General features: G+C 39.6%; 1 protein-coding gene across 1 annotated transcript; it reads left to right on the top strand.

Annotated features, from left to right (window-relative positions):
- Positions 1-1,104: 1,104 nt before the first annotated feature.
- Positions 1,105-2,082, top strand: LOC129627979 (olfactory receptor 52E4-like). Its single transcript, XM_055547401.1, has one exon. The coding sequence runs from the start codon at positions 1,105-1,107 to the stop codon at positions 2,080-2,082; it is 978 nt and encodes a 325-aa protein (XP_055403376.1).
- Positions 2,083-17,775: the final 15,693 nt, after the last annotated feature.

Here is a 17,775-nt window from a genome sequence, read left to right as displayed (position 1 = left end):
GCCTGGCAGGCTATACTCCATGGGGTCACAAGAGTCAGACACAACTGAGTGACTGACTTCACTTTCACTTTCCCCTCTCTCAAGCTCCTCTAGGACTGCTAAAAACAGGGTTATTCCCAACATCCCTAAGGTCTACCAGCATTATCTTTTGGGAGCTCAGGGCAACCTTCAGGATCAGTCTTACAATTAACACCAGTAATGTGCATGTTTAGGAAATGGAGGAGTAACGAAGAGCTAATTTTGGACACCCTGGGGTCCTTTACTTGTTATTTAATGAGACACATCATGGATTCTGCGTGCCTGAAAGAGAGGAGTGGAGAGATGCTGGGCCATGAGTGTGCTCTTCAAGAGGCAAATGAATGTTTGCTAAGACATGGCTGCATACATGTGTATGTACTCACTTACAGACATTTGAAGACGGTGTGTGGGACTAGCTTTCCATTCTCTTATTGCCTCACATTCAGGTAAGTGATTCTAGGTGAGTATGGACTTTATATTCATATTCTGGTGGCCTCGTCCCAGAGATTCCGATGATCAGAATCTTACTGCCTGCTTTATTCTAATTCAGCATTAGACAGTTTCCATGATTCCTAAGCCTGCAATAAATGTGTATTATTTAGCTGGATAAGAATTCTGCTGTAAGTTTTCAAGTTCTCTTATTTTATAAACAGTTTTTTGTTGACCTGTTTATTTGGCCTTTGGTTTGTTGAGAGAGGAATGTGATACTTTATCAATTTTTCTCTGTATTTCTATCTATGTCTGTTTCATATACTTTGAGTTATAGTCTTTAGGTGAAAATACATTCAAAATATATGCAATGTATTCTTGTAAATTTAATGACATGTCTTGATAATTATGAATCTGTCTGTCCTTAATAAAAGTTACTATAAAATATTTTCTCCCAGTTATTAATTTTATGCCACATTATTACTATTCTACTACCATAGGATATAATTCTTTTCTATTCTAATAAAAATCAGAATTATTTTTGTGTATCTTAATATTCCAACTTTTATTTCTACTTTGAAAGTCTTGATTATTTTTAAAATCCAGGCTCAGTTGTTTCTGGATTGCTCTTTTCAGATGCTCCACCAGGGGGCCAGCATGACTGACTGCAATGCCTCCCAGGGCCACGCCCCTTTCTTCCTTCTCCAGGGCATTCCTGGGATGGAGGACAAACACAAGTGGATCTCTATTCCTTTCTCTTCCATGTACTTTGTCACCATCCTGGGGAACTGCACCATCCTCTTCATCATCTCCACAGAGTGCTCCCTGCATAAGCCCATGTTCCTGCTGCTTGGCATGCTGGCCCTCACGGACCTGGGCATGTCCACAACCACCATCCCCAAGGTGCTGTGCATCCTCTGGTTTGACCAGAGTGACATCAGCTTCGAGGGCTGCCTGGTCCAGCTGTTCTTCCTCCACTCCATCTCTGCCTTGCAGTCTGCCATCCTCATGTCCATGGCCTTTGACCGCTACGTGGCCATCTGTGAGCCCCTGCGCTATGCCACCATCCTTTCCAACAGCCGCATTGGGCTCATCGGCCTTGTGAGTTTAGTGAGAGCTGCCCTGCTCATTCTCCCCATGCCCATCCTCCTCCAGAAGATGCCCTTTCATGCCAGGCATGTCATCCCCAGCACCTATTGTGAGCACATGGCTGTGGTGAAGATGGTGTGTGTGGACACCACGGTCAACAGGGTGTATGGTCTGGTGGTGGCTTTGTTGGTTGCTGGGGTAGACGTCTCAGCTATTGCCTCATCTTATGTGCTGATCATCCGGGCTGTAATGCGGCTCTCTTCTATGAAAGCCCACCAAAAAGCAGTAAATACCTGCACCACACACATCTGTGTCATGCTTATCTCTTATACACCCTCACTGTTTTCTTTTCTCACTCATCGCTTTGGCCAGGGAATCCCACCTCATGTGCACACCATTCTTGGCAGCCTCTACTTCCTTATACCTCCAATGCTCAACCCTATTATTTATGCAGTGAAAACCAAAGAGTTTCGGGACAAATTGACAAAATATGGGTGCTGGAGGAAGGAGCTTATAAACATTATCCATGATCAGAAACCTCTCTGATTATTAGTGCTGGTGGGGATGAGATTAAAAAAAAAATAAGTAGATGCTGCTCCTGGAGGAATTGGCTCATGGGAAAAATATGTCAAACTTGTAGATTAGCATCCAAAATCCTTGGACAGATGGGCTAAGACACAGGAGACCCCCCCTTGTTCACAGTAATTTCAAAGCAAGGCATTTATCCTCTGTTAAATAAGAATAATGACATATTCTTCCATCACAGACATACATGTTGGGCAAATTATATGTGGTCATACATGTAAGAACAAGCACTTGGAACAGCAACATACTGTACACATAAAGTAGGGTGGTATGTTTCCATAAGAACATAAGAGCAAACAATAACTTGCTCACCACTTTGTCACATCAAGGCTAAGGTGTAATGTACCTGTGTGTTTAAGGAGAAATAGAAAGTGGTGAAAGCTTGAGGTGAGTGAGAAGGAACAGGGAAAGTTCTAAATTGCATTTAGGATCATTATTTTATCATCCCCGCTGCAGAAAGCTGACATTTGGGCATCAATAATTGTTGCTTCCTTGAAGAATTAGGCAATTTGGGCAGTGAATATCATCTCCAATTAACAGAGCAATTCGAACAGATAATGAAACATGGGAAAATTCTAATTTTAAAAGGTTCATATGTATTTTAATTAATTTTATATTTTAATTCCTCAAGTCAACTCTCCTACCCTTTTCAACTAATTCCAGTGTCTGTCAGAATCTCTTAAAAAGAAAAAATTCTGAGAAATTCTGTTGATGGTTACAATTATAAAAGTTGGTTTTATACTGAACACCTTTGGCTAAAGACATCTACAAGGCAATTTCTCTTGGAATATGGGAGGAAGTCATGAACAAGAACTTGAAGCAGCTTCTGGAGCTCTAATCCTCTGCTCAGATATGGGAATTCATTCAGTTTAGAAGTTATTGTTTAAGACTTCTAGACAATGATTATGGATATTCTGCAAATAATTAAAGATGCATGAAGGATGAAACCAAAATGATTCTAGGATTTGTCATCATATTGTAGAACCAATCTATGAAGGCAGAATTTGGTGAAAAAGAATACCCACCATAGGGTCAAGATGGTCACTGTTTAAAGGAGAGTCATGATACGGAAACTACAGGGGAATGAAAAACTTCTCCCGTGTAGCACCAGCTACAATAAATAATAATAAAGGCTTCCAATATACTGAATAATTCAATAACAAGGTCTGAGAGAGGAGGCATATTTTAAAGCTTGAAGTAATGAGTGTAGCCACAAGGAGAAAAAATAAAATTATGGATTGCGTAGGAAGTGTGTCTTCTATAAATGGAAAAAACTTGCAGAAGCAATAATGGTTGAGCGCTGCCTATCTCTAACACATACCAAGAGTAGGTATTTACCCCACCCGCAAACATATAGATAAAAAGACCCACAAATTACTTAGCACCATGTTTTATGATTAATCATATTTATATTATGTGTTGGAAATAACTAATGTGAACTTTTGAATCTAGGTTATAGAAGGAAATACAGACTTGTTCTCTCCTCTCTGCCTGAGCTTTGCCTTCCTTCCCTTATCCTTTTCATCTCTTCCTCCTCCATCTCCTTTTCCTTCTTCTCTCTCTCACTTATGTGTAAGCATTCCAGCTTCCCTGAAGCTGCCATGATATCATGTATAGATGGAGAAAGATTAATGAGGCTTCCTAGCTGTACAAGCCCTTACCTATTTATATTCATTCAGCCCAGACACCAGACTTTGGAGTAGGTCAGCATTCAGATGATTTAAGCATTCTATCTGATACCAAACTAAACTAGCCTTCAAATGCCCCAGCCAGTACCTACAGGAGCAGAAACAAAGTCTCCCTCTGAGCACTGACTAAAAAGTCAGATTTGTAAGCAAAATAAAATTGTTGATTTCTGCTACTAGTTTTTACTAAAATTTATTTATTTATCTGGTTGCACTGGTTCTTCATTACTACATGCAGGCTTTCTCTAGTTGAGGTGAGTAGGGGATACTCTTCATTGCAGTGCATGGGTCTCTCATTGCAGTGGTTTCTCTTGTCGCAGAGAATAAGCTTTATTGCACATGGCCTTCAGTCGTTGTGGCACATGGGCTTAGTTGCTCCATGGCATGTGGAATCTTCCTGGACCAGAGATCAAAACCATGTCCCCTGCACTGGCAGGTGGACTCCCATCTACTGTACCACCATGGGAGTCCTCAACAACTAGTTTTGAAGTGGTTTGTTATCAACAATAAATAACAGATACCATGATTTACATTAAAAATTTTCCTTATGGTTAATTTAGCCTAATATGACTAAGAAAATGTTTCTCTACCCAGTGTTTATAGTTATCTAGAATTGGCCAAACTGTAATTCCTGAGAGAGTAATTCCCACAAGATCACTCTCACTTCAGATGTCATCAGCTAGTTCAGGTTCCCCCAGCTGATTAAAAATTGGGGGGTCATAATGATTACCCTCATGTTCAATACTTTTCTAGAGAAATCATGAAAACTTAGAAAAATATACTTATGATTAAAATTTTATTATAACAAGAAGATATAGAGTAAAACAATAGAAGTAGAAGATATACAGAACAGAGTCCAGGAAGTGTCCAAATGGGGAGTTTTAGTCATCTTTTCCCTGTGAAATCATTGTTGTTCAGTTGCTAAGTCATGTCCAACTCTTTGCAACCCCATAGACTGCAGCAGACCTGGCTTCCATGTCCTTCACTATGTCCTGGAGTTTGCTCAAACACTTGTCCCTTGAGCTGCTGATGCCATCCAACAATCTCATTCCCTGTTGGCCCCTTCTCCTCCTCCCCTCAATGTTTCCAGCATCACGGTCTTTTCAAATGAGTCAGATCTTCGCATCAAGTGGCCAAAGTATTGGAACTTCAGCTTCAGCATCAATCCTTCCAATGAATATTCAAGGTTGATTTCCTTTAGGATTGACTGGTTTAATCTCCTCGCAGTCCAAGGAACTCTTAAGAGTACTACTTCCTCTTGGTCACCATTTGTGACAATACACAAGGTACTGTCAACCAGGGATACCCACATGAGCCTTTGAGCATAAAGAGTTATAAATATATTAAATATAAATATATTAAACTTTCCTCAACCATCTGAGTAATAAAGTAATTTAGTTAGAACCACTTTCACACTTCACAGATTAGTAAAATTAAAACAAAATAATCACATAATCAAAGGGACTAGATCTGATAGAGTGCCTGATGAACTATGGATGGAGGTTTGTGACATTGTACAGGAGACAGAGAGCAAGACCATCCCCAAGAAAAAGAAATGCAAAAAAGCAAAACAGATGCCTGAGGAGGCCTTGCAAATAGCTGTGAAAAGGAGCGAAGCGAAAAGCAAAGGAGAAAAGGAAAGATATAAACATCTGAATGCAGAATTCCAAAGAATAGCGAGGAGAGATAAGAAAGCCCTCCTCAGCTATCAATGCAAAGAAATGAGGAAAACAATAGAAATGAGGAAAACAATAGAGATCTCTTCAAAAAATTAGAGATACCAAGGGAATATTTCATGGAAAGATGGGATCAGTAAAGGACAGAAATGTTAGGGACCTAATAGAAGCAGAAGATATTAAGAAGAGGTGGCAAGAATACACAGAAGAACTGTACAAAAAAGATCTTCACAACCCAGATAATCATGATGGTGTGATCACTCACCTAGAGCCAGACATCCTAGAATGTGAAGTCAAGTGGGCCTTAGAAAGCATCACTACGAACAAAGCTAGTGGAGGTGATGGAACACCAGTTGAGCTATTTCAAATCCTGAAAGATGATGTTGTGAAAGTGCTGCACTCAATATGCCAGCAAATGTGGAAAACTCAGGCGTGGCCACAGGACTGGAAAAGGTCAGTTTTCATTCCAATCCCAAAGAAAGGAAATGCCAAAGAATGCTCAAACTACCACACAATTGCACTCATCTCACAGGCTACTAAAGTAATGCTCAAAATTCTCCAAGACAGGCTTCAGCAATATGTGAACCTTAAATTTCCAGATGTTCAAGCTGGTTTTAGAAAAGGCAGAGGAACCAGAGATCATATTGCCAACATTCGCTGGATCATGGAAAAAGCAAGAGAGTTCCAGAAAACCATCTATGTCTGCTTTATTGACTATGCCAAAGCCTTTGACTGTGTGGATCACAATAACCTGTGGAAAATTCTGAAAGAGATGGGAATATCAGACCACCTGACCTCCCTCTTGAGAAATCTGTATGCAGGTCAGGAAGCAACAGTTAGAACTGGACATGGAACAACAGACTGGTTCCAAATAGGAAAAGGAGTATGTCAAGGCTGTATATTGTCACCCTGCTTGTTTAACTTATATGCAGAGTACATCATGAGAAACACTGGGCTGGAGGAAGCACAAGCTGGAATCAAGATTGCCGGGAGAAATATCAATAACCTCAGATATGCAGATGACACCACCCTTATGGCAGAAAGTGAAGAAGAACTAAAGAGCCTCTTGATGAAAGTGAAACAGGAAAGTTAAAAAGTTGTCTTCAAGCTCAACATTCAGAAAACTACTATCATGGCATCTGATCCAATCACTTCATGGGAAATAGATGTGGAAACAGTGGCTGACTTTATTTTTAGGGGTTCCAAAATCTCTGCAGATGGTGATTGCAGCCATGAAATTAAAAGACCCTTACTCCTTGGAAGGAAAGTTATGACCAACCTAGACAGCATATTAAAAACCAAAGACATTACTTTGCCAACAAAGGTCTGTCTAGTCAAGGCTAAGATCTTCCTGGTGGCTCAGACGGTAAAGTGTCTGCCTCCAATGTGGGACACCCAGGTTCGATTCTTGGGTCAGGAAGATCCCCTGGAGAAGGAAATGGCAATCCACTCCAGCACTCTTGCCTGGAAAATCCCATGGACAGAGGAGCCTGATAGGCTACAGTCCATGGGGTCGCAAATAGTCGGACACGACTGAGCGACTTCACTTCACTTCACTTCAGTCAAGGCTATGGTTTTTCCAATGGTTATGTATGGATGTGAGAGTTGGACTATAAAGAAAGCTGAGCACAGAAGAACTGATGCTTTTGAACTTTGGTGTTGGAGAAGACTCTTAAGAGTCCCTTGGACTGCAAGCAGATCCAACTAGTCCATCCTAAAGGAGATCAGTCCTGGGTGTTCATTGGAAGGACTGATGTTGAAGCTGAAACTCCAACACTTTGGCCACCTGATGCAAAGAGCTGACTCATTGGAAAAGACCCTGATGCTGGGAATGATTGAGGGCAGGAGGAGAAGGGGACGACAGAGGAAGAGATGGCTGGATGGCATCACCGACTTGATGGACATGAGTTTGGGTGGACTCCAGGAGTTAGTGATGGACAGGGAGGCCTAGTGTGCTCTGAATCATGGGGTCACATAGAGTCGGACATGACTGAGCGAATGAATTGAACTGAACTGAATCAAATAATACTGACAATTAGTGTCAATGTTGAGAAGTAGAAACACTATCATCTCTATATCCTCACTAACTGTTAATATAGAGAAATAGGAATCACAGCTGATGGGATGCTAAATATGGATCAACTACTTTCAAAATCAATTTATTAATCTTTAGAAAAGTTAGAGATACTCTACACCCAGGGAATTTCACTCCAAATATAAGTACTTGAGGCACACTTCACAAGTAAGCAAGATAGACTATTAGAATATTAATAACAATATTATATTTACAAATAATTATAAACCACCTAAATGCTCATCAAAGAAAAATGAATTAATTAAATACAATTTTTTCATTCAAACAAAGGAATGAATTAAATGTGGTATCTTAACTAAATAAAACATAGGAGGAGCATATAGATGCATATAGTAGTAATAAAAGAGTTATCAATTCAGTTCACTCACTCAGTCGTGTCCGACTCTTTGCGACCCCATGAATTGCAGCATGCCCGGCCTCCCTGTCCATCACCAACTCCTGGAGTGCACCCAAAGTCAGGTCCATCGAGTCCGTGATGCCATCCAACCATCTCATCCTCTGTCGTCCCCTTCTCCTGCTGCCCTCAATCCCTCCCTGCATCAGAGACTTTTCCAATGAGTCAACTCTTTGCATGAGGTGGCCAAAGTATTGGAGTTTCAGCTTTAGCATCAGTCCTTCCAAAGAACATCCAGGACTGATCTCCTTTAGGATGGACTGCCTGGATCTCCTTGCAGTCCAAGGGACCCTCAAGAGTCTTCTTCAGCACCACAGTTCAAAAGCATCAATTCTTCTGCACTCAGCTTTCTTCACAACCAACTTTCACATCCATACATGACCACCAGAAAAACCATAGCCTTGACTAGACGGACCTTTGTTGGCAAAGTAATGTCTCTGCTTTTCAATATGCTATCTAGGTTGGTCATAACTTTTCTTCCAATGAGTAAGTGTCTTCTAATTTCATGGCTGCAATCACCATCTGCAGTGATTTTGGAGCCCCCAAAAATAAAGTCTGACACTGTTTCCACTGTTTCCCCATCTATTTCCCATGGAGTGATGGGACCAGATGCCATGATCTTAGTTTTCTGAATGTTGAGCTTGAAGCCAACATTTTCACTCTCCTCTTTCACTTTCATCAAGAGGCTTTTTAGTTCCTCTTCACTTTCTGCCATAAGGGTGGTGTCATCTGCATACCTGAGGTAATTGATACTTCTCCTGGAAATCTTGATTCCAGCTGTGCTTCTTCTAGCTCAGCGTTTCTCATGATGTACTCTGCATATAAGTTAAAGACACAAGGTGACAAAATACAGCCTTGATGTACTCCTTTTCCTATTTGGAACCAGTCTGTTGTTCCATGTCCAGTTCTAACTGTTGCTTCCTGACCTGCATACAGATTTCTCAAGAGGGAGGTCAGGTGGTCTGATATTCCCATCTCTTTCAGAATTTTCCACAGTTTATTGTGATCCACACAGTCAAAGGCTTTGGCATAGTTTATAAAGCAGAAATAGATGTTTTTCTGGAACTCTCTTGCTTTTTCCATGATCCAGCAGATGTTGGCAATTTGATCTCTGGTTCCTCTGCCTTTTCCAAAACCAGCTTGAACATCTGGAAGTTTAAGGTTCATGTATTGCTGAAGCCTGGCTTGGAGAATTTTGAGCATTACTTTAGTAGCCTGTGAGATGAGTGCAATTGTGTGGTAGTTTGAGCATTCTTTGGCATTGCCTTTCTTTGGGATTGGAATGAAAACTGACCTTTTCCAGTCCTGTGGCCTCTGCTGAGTTTTTCAAATTTGCTGGCATATTAAGTGCAGCACTTTCACAGCATAATATTTCAGGATTTGGAATAGCTCAACTGGAATTCCATCACCTCCACTAGCCTTATTCATAGTGATGCTTTCTAAGTCCCACTTGACTTCACATTCTAGGATGTCTGGCTCTAGGTGAGTGATCACACAATCGTGATTATCTGGGTTGTGAAGATCTTTTTTGTACAGTTCTTCTGTTTATTCTTGCCACCTCTTCTTAATATCTTCTGCTTCTGTTAGGTCCATACCATTTTTGTCCTCTATCGAGCCCATCTTTGCATGAAATGTTCCCTTGGTATCTCTACTTTTCTTGAAGAGATCTTTAGTCATTCCCATTCTGTTGTTTTCCTCTATTTCTTTGCATTGGTCGCTGAGGAAGGCTTTCTTATCTCTCCTTGTTATTCTTTGGAACTCTGCATTCAGATGCTTATATCTTTCCTTTTCTCCTTTGCTTTTCACTTCTCTTTTTTCATAGCTATTTGTAAGGCCTCCCAAGACAGCCATTTTGCTTTTTTGCATAATAAATATTTCTCTAGACATACAGGCAGAAACACAATTGTATCCCACAAATAAAATGTTATACCTGCATAAACATATGTGTATCTCACAAATAAAATCTCACAAATGATAAACAATTAAAATTCAGAAAAATGGCATGGCATAACACCATCTATATAAAGTTTAAAATATGCTTTAAAATATTATGAATTAACTAAGGATTCATACTTAAGTAGTGAAAATAAAATATATAAAATGTTATGGAAATGGTATGATATAATTCAACTCTGAAGAATAAAAGTAAAACAAATATTACATGAATAGACTGCACAGGAGGCTCTTAATATTTTTGTAGCACTTTGTTTCTTAATCTACATAATGAATATAAGAACGTATTCTATATTGTTCTTTTTAAGCTTTGTGTTTCCAAAGTAGACTAAAATAAAAGAAACCTAGATTTGACATTGGTAGGCATGATAACATCATAAGTCATCTGAAAACATACATTTAATTATTAATTATGTTATCTAGAATCTAGCTTTTCTTCAGTTTTGAGATATTACCATAGTTTCATAATAGACATTATACACTTGGACATCTATGTTGATGCCTTTTGCCCAGTTATTTATTTCTAAACCATAACCTAATTGTTCAAAGTAAAGAGTTTCATAATGCATTTTAATTTCTAGTAGAATAAGCTGCCCTCTGTTAAATTATTATCTTCAGATATTTGTTTTTCCCAGTTAATTTCAGAGTCAATTTGCCAAAATTTCAAGCAAAGTAGATAAAAACTTATGTGAATTTTGCCTTGAATGTACAAATTCATTTAAGGAGAAGTTATAGTCTTCAAACATAGGCATGCTTTTGGTGTTTATAGACACAAGACACAAACAGACACAAACAAAAACATGTGAAATCTTATGAAATAGGATACATTTTAAGTTCATATTAAAATGAGCTGATTCATCTGCTTATTCATTCATTTGACATTTATATTTGCCCACTATTTGGGCTTACCTGGTGGCTCAGTAGGTAAAGAAGTTGCCTGCAATGCAGGAGACTGCCGGCAATGCAGGAAACTTGGGTTCAGTCCTTGGGTCAGGAAGATCCCTGGAGACGGAAATGGCAACCCACTTCAATATTCTTGTTTGGGGAATCCCATGGACAGAGGAGCCTGGCAGTCTTCAGTCCTTGGGATTGCAAGAGTAGGACATGACTTAGCAAAACTAAACTACCTACTATTTGCCATATATGATGTTAGTGAGAGGCATACAGGATCTGGAGAGAAATCAGATGGGAATCATTGTCCAGAAAGTTAAGGTTAAAATTTTTGATTAAAATGAGGATCCTCTGGTCAATAACAGAAGGTGCTTGATAGAATTGGGGACATATTATGCAAGAAAAGTTTCTTTAGTAGCTTTCATGTATTTGACAGGACCAAAGATAAAATAATGGGAAGGAGGACTAGGAAGAAATGATTATTTTTTTCTTGTTACCTGTCATTATAGCCCCTCAGGGCCAACTTGGAACAGTGAGAAAAGCAAATGACTGAGCCCAGAATTTTTGCCTGTTATTAGAGCTGCAGCAACTGCCTGGTGCTTGAGCAGCAGCTGTGAGGCACTGGAGTGATTGTGAAGTGATACCCCACATCCAAGGACAAAGGAGAAGCCCCAGCAAATGGTAGGAGGGGCAAAATCACAGTTAGAATCAAACCCCATACCCACCAGAGACGCTCAGAGCGCTCAAACATACCTTGTACATGTCAGGACCCAGAAGCCTCACAGAGACTGAGACAGAACTGTATGTGAGTGTCTCTTGAAGAGGTATGGGTCAGCAGTGGACTGCTGCCGGGGCAGGGGCTCTGGGTGCAGTAGACCTGGGTATAGCAAAAGCCCTCTTGGAGGAGGTTGCCATTAACTCCACCATAGAGCTGCTAGAACTTACACAGGACTGAGGAAACAGACTTTTGCAGGGTATAAACAGAACCTTATGTGCACCAGAACCCAGGAGAAAGGATCAGTGACCCCACAAGAGACTGACCCAGATTTTCCCATAAGTGTCCAGGAGTCTCTGGTGGAGGCTTGGGTTGGCAGTGGCCTGATGCAGGGTTGGGGGCACTGAGTGTAGTGGAGCTTGCATGGGACATTTTAAAGGAGGTTGCCATTGTCTTCATTACCCCCACTATTTGCCCCCCTCAGGTCAAATAACAGGGAGGGAACACAGCCCCACTCTTCAACAAAAAATTGGATTAAAGGCTTACTGAGCATGGCCCTGACCATCAGAACAAGACCCAGTTTCCCCCTCAGTCTCCCCCATCAGGAAGCTTACATAAGCCTCTTATCCTTCTTCATCAGGGGCAGATAGAATGAAAACCACCATCACAGAAAACTAACCAATTTAATCACAAGGACCACAGCCTTGTCTAACTCGATGAAACTATGAGCCATGCCATGTAAGGTCACCCAAGATGCACGGGTCATGGTGGAGAGTTCTGATAAAACGTGGTCCACTGGAGCAGGGAATGGCAAGCCACTTCAGTATTCTTGCCTTGAGAACCCCATGAACAGTGTGAAAAGGCAAAAAGATAGGACACCGAAAGATGAACTTGCCAGGTCAGTAGGCACCCAGTATGCTACTGGAGATCAGTGGAGAAATAATCCAAGAAAGAATGAAGAGACAGAGCCAAAGCAAAAACAACACCCAGTTGTGAAAGTGACAGGTGATGGAAGCAAGTTCCGATTCTCTAAGAGCAATATTGCATAGGAACCTGGAATGTCAGGGCCATAAATTAAAGCAAATTGGAAGTGGTCAAACAGGAGATGGCAAGAGTGAACATGAACATTTTAGGGATCAGCGAACTAAAATGGACTGGACTGGGTGAATTTATCTCATATGACCATTATATATCTACTACTGTGGGCAAGAATCCCTTAGAAGAAATGAAGTAGCCATCAGAGTCAACAAATGAGTCTGAAATGAAGGACTTGGGCACAATCTCAAAAACAACAGAGTGATCTCTGTTCCTTTCCAAGGCAAACCATTCAATATCACAGTAATCTAAGTCTATGCCCCAACCAGTAAAGCTGAAGAAGCTGAATGATTCTATGAAGACCTACAAGACCTTCTAGAACTAACACCCAAAAAAGATGTCCTTTTCATTACAGAGGACTGGAATGAAAAAGTAGGAAGTCAAGAAACACCTGGAGTAACAGGCAAATTTGGCCATGGAGTACAGAATGAAGCAGGGCAAAGGCTAATAGAGTTTTGCCATGAGAATGCACTGGTCATAGCAAACACCCTCTTCCAATAACAGAAGAGAAGACTACACATGGACATCACCAGGTGGTCAACACAGAAATCAGATTGATTATATTCTTTGCAGCCAAAAATGAAGAGGCTCTATACAGTCAGCAAAAACAAGACTGGGAGCTGACTGTGGCTCAGATCATGAACTCCTTCTTACCAAATTCAGACTGAAATTGAAGAAAATAGGGAAAACACTAGGCCATTTAGGTATGACCTAAATCAAATCCCTTATGATTATACAGTGGAAGTGAGAAATAGATTTAAGGGCCTAGATCTGATAGACAGAGTGCCTGATGAACTATGGAATGAGATTCGTGACATTGTATAGGAGACAGGGATCAAGACCATGCCCAATAAAAAGAAATGCATAAAAGCAAAATGGCTGTCTGAGGAAGCCTTACAAATAGTTGTGAAAAGAAAAGAAAGGAAAAGCAAAAGAGAAAAAGAAGATACATCTATTTGAATGCAGAGTTCCAAAGAATAGCAAGGAGAGATAAGAAAGCCTTCCTCAGTGATCAGTGCAAACAAATAGAGGAAAGCAATAGAATGGGAAAGACTAGAGATCTCTTCAAGAAAACTAGAGATACCAAGGGAACATTTCATGCAAAGATGGGCTCAATAAAGGACAGAAATGGTATGGACCTAACAGAAGCAGAAGATATTAAGAGGAGGTAATAAAAATACTCAGAAGAACTATACAAAAAAAAATCTTCATGACCCAGATAATCACAATGGTGTGATCACTGACCTAGAGCCAGACATCCTGGAATGTGAAGTCAAGTGAGCCTTAAGAAGCATCACTATGAACAAAGCTAGCGGAGGTGATGGAATTCCAGTTGAGCTATTTAAAATTCTAAAAGATGATGCTGTGAAAATGTTGCACTCAATATGCCAGCAAATTTGGAAAACTCAGCAGTGGCCACATGACTGGAAAAGGTCAGTTTTCATTCCAATCCCAAAGAAAGGCAATGCCAAAGAATGCTCAAACTAGCACACAATTACACTCATCTCACACACTAGTAAAGTAGTGCTCAAAATTCTCCAAGCCAGGCTTCAACATTATGTGAACTATGAACTTCCAGATGTTCAAGCAGGATTTAGAAAAGGCAGAAGAACCAGAGATCAAATTGCCAACATCTGTTGGATCATGGCAATGAATTCTCGAAAAAGGAGGAGGGTTCCGGAAAAACATCTACTGATGCTTTATTGACTATGTCAAAACTTTTGACTATGTGGATCACAACAAACTGTGGAAAATTCTTCAAGAGATGGGAATAACAGACCACCCAACCTTCCTCCTGAGAAATCTGTATGCAGGTCAGGAAGCAACAGTTAGAACTGGACATGGAACAACAGACTGGTTCCAAATAGGGAAAGGAGTACATCAAGGCTGTATCTTGTCACCCTGCTTATTTAATTTAGATGCAAAGTACATCATGAGAAATGCTGGACTGGATGAAACACAAGCTGGAATCAAGATTGCTGGGAGAAATATCAATAACCTCAGATATGCTGATGACACTACCCTTATGGCACAAAGCAAAGAACTAAAAAGCCTTTTGATTAAAGTGAAGGAGGAGAGTGGACAAGTTGGGTTAAAACCCAACATTCAGAAAACAAAGATCATGGCATCTGGTCCCATCACTTCATGGGAAATAGATGGGGAAAGATTGGAAACAGTGACAGACTTTATTTTGGGGGGCTCCAAAATCACTGAAGATGGTGATTGCAGCCATGATATTATAAGACGCTTGTTCCTTGGCAGAAAGTTATGACCAACCTAGATAGCATATTAAAAAACAGAGATATTGGCTTGCCAACAAATGTCCATCTAGTCAAAGCTTTGGTTTTTCCAGTAGTCATGTATGGATATGAGAGTTGGATTATAAAGAAAGCTGAGCACCGAAGAATTAATGCTTTTGAACTGTAGTGTTGGAGAAGGCTCTTGAGAGTTCCTTGGACTGCAAGGAGATCCAACCAGTCCATCCTAAAGTAAATCAGTCCTGAATATTCATTGGAAGGACTGATGCTAAAGCAGAAACTCCAATACTTTGGCCACCTCATGCAAAGAACTGACTCATTGGAAAAGATCCTGATGCTGGGAAAGATTGAAGGTGCAAGGAGAAGGTGACGACAGGCGATAAGGTGGTTGGATGGCATCACTGACTCAATGGACATGAGTTTCAGTAAACTCCAGGAGTTGGTGATGGACAGGGAGGCTTGGCATGCTGTAGTCCACAGAGTTGCAAAGAGTCAGACGTGACTGAGTGACTGAACTGAAGTGCACTGAAGAGCCACAGCTTCTGCAGGGGAATCTGTGTGGATGTGTCTATGAGCAGGTGCATCTATGTTTATATTGATTAATTGTTTATATATTGACATATAAACAATTAATTAATTGATTATATTGTTAATATATTGATTGACCCAGCACGTTTATTTTGGCACTCACATTCCTCTGCCACTGTTTCACTCTTATTGACACTGACTCTGAACAAAGTTGTCCTACAGAGCCTGTCTGCAGGAAGAACTTGCACATCAGGATTTAGAATCCAGCTCTCTGAGTCCTATCTCTGTTTAGTCTTTGTGAAATTTTGTGATGGTTTTGTTCTACGTTGTGCATTTTGCAATGGACTTGGCAGCATACTTTTTGATGGACTTTAATACTTTGTTTCCTCTGGACTCTTGAGAAAAGAAACATTGGCCAAATCTGGATCCAGTGCTTGAGAGCATATAAACAGGCCAGCAAAGATGTATCTGCTTAGACACACAACCACACAGCTTCCACTGCAGAAAGTTGGGACTCTAATAACATGAGAGACTATAAGGGCTGGGGAAATGTGAGTTGCAGAAAGTGACCTGAGGAGTGTCCATGGAAAAGCCATTGACCTGCAAATAGGTTAGAGCAAAAGTCAGGATATCAACAACGGGGGTTTACCTCTTTTGCATTTATGAGCATGACTACTCCAGCCATGGAGTAAAGCTCTCCTGGCTCTCCTACCTACACATGTATGGGAATGAGGGCCACTGGGATACCGAAACTGCAAAGCCCTAATCTAGTTCTAGATTAAGTTTTAGGTTCACATCCTGTCTCTCAGGCTCCTCCAGGACTGCAAAACACTGGAAGTTTCCCAGAATCCCTAAAGTCAACCAGCTTTATCTACTGGGAGCACAGGGCAACCTCCAGAGTCATTGTTACACATAATAGTAGTGATGCATAGTGAGTGCGTTTGGGGAATCAGGGAGTAAAAAAAGAGCTAATTCTGGGCATTATGGGGGCCTTTACTTAGGTTACTTAAAGAGCCACATCATGAAGAAAGCCTGAAGGTGAGGAGTGGAGAAATGCAAGACAATGAATGTGCTCTCCAAGAGGCAAATGGATGTTTACTAAGATATGCCTACATTCATGTGTACACATTCACATGACCATATTTGAAGACAGTGTGTGGGACTAGTTTTCTGCTCTCTTACTGCCTTACATTCAGGTAAGTGGCTCTAGGTGAGTAAAGGCTTTATATTCACATTCTGGTGGCCTCATCTCTGAGCTTCAGTTGATCGGAATCTCATCCCCTGTTTCATTCTTATTTATTATTGTACATTTCTAGTCACTAGGGTCCCCTTGAGTCCCATATGAACAGTAAATCTGTATTTTTTAAATAATTGTGGATTGCTTTACTGTGCGAAAGTGATACATGTTCTTAAAAAATTTTCCTCATTGATAAATGTGTATATTCCTTATCTGCACCATAAGTTTTCTTTTTCTTCCCTTTTTTCCTTTTTTACAATACTTTTTATTTTTTTTATTTTTATTTTTTTAATTTTATTTTTAAACTTTACATAATTGTATTAGTTTTGCCAAATATCTTTTTAAAAAAATTACAGTGTAGTTGACTTACAATATTGTATTAGCTTCAGGTTTATATTTTAGTTATCCAATTTTTTTGTAGATTACAAACATAAAGTTTATTATAATATTATTGATTATATTCCCTGTTCTAGGCATTATATCCTTGTGACTTATTTATTTTATAACAGGTAATTTGTACCTTTTAGTCCCCTTCACCTTTTTCACCCCTTCTTCCACCCTCCCCTCTGGCAACCGTTTGTTCTCTGTATCTTTGAGTCCATTTCTTGCTATTTTTTTTTTTTTTAGATACCTCATATGAGTGAAAATATACAAATAGATTCCAAATAAAAGTGAAAAAGAAAATATAGTTTTCTTTTCCTGTCTGACTTAGTTCACTTAGCATAAAACCCTCTAAATCTATCCACATTGTCCCAAATGGCAAGTTTTTTTATGGTTGAATAATATTACACTGTATATATAACATCATAAATGTTATATATACATCATAAATATATATTTAAATTCTTGAATAGAAAATTATATTATAAACTTAAGTTTTATTATTTTTAAAAAACTTTTGTTGACCTATTTGATCTTGTTGCAGAGAGGGCTATGTAATATTTTATTAATTTCTCATTGAATTTATTTTTGTTTCACATATTTTAACTTACAGTCTTTAAGTGAAAATACATTAAAAATAGATGCAATATATTCTTAAAATTTAGCATGTTCTGATAATAAACAATGAATCAATCTGTCCTTAATAAAATAGCTATGATAAAACATATTCTCTTAGATATTAATTT

Source organism: Bubalus kerabau, chromosome 15, assembly GCF_029407905.1.
Source record: "Bubalus kerabau isolate K-KA32 ecotype Philippines breed swamp buffalo chromosome 15, PCC_UOA_SB_1v2, whole genome shotgun sequence".
Taxonomy (NCBI): Eukaryota; Metazoa; Chordata; class Mammalia; order Artiodactyla; family Bovidae; genus Bubalus; species Bubalus kerabau.
The sequence above is the reverse complement of the archived record's forward strand: the minus strand, read 5'-3'. Positions and strand labels throughout refer to the sequence as shown.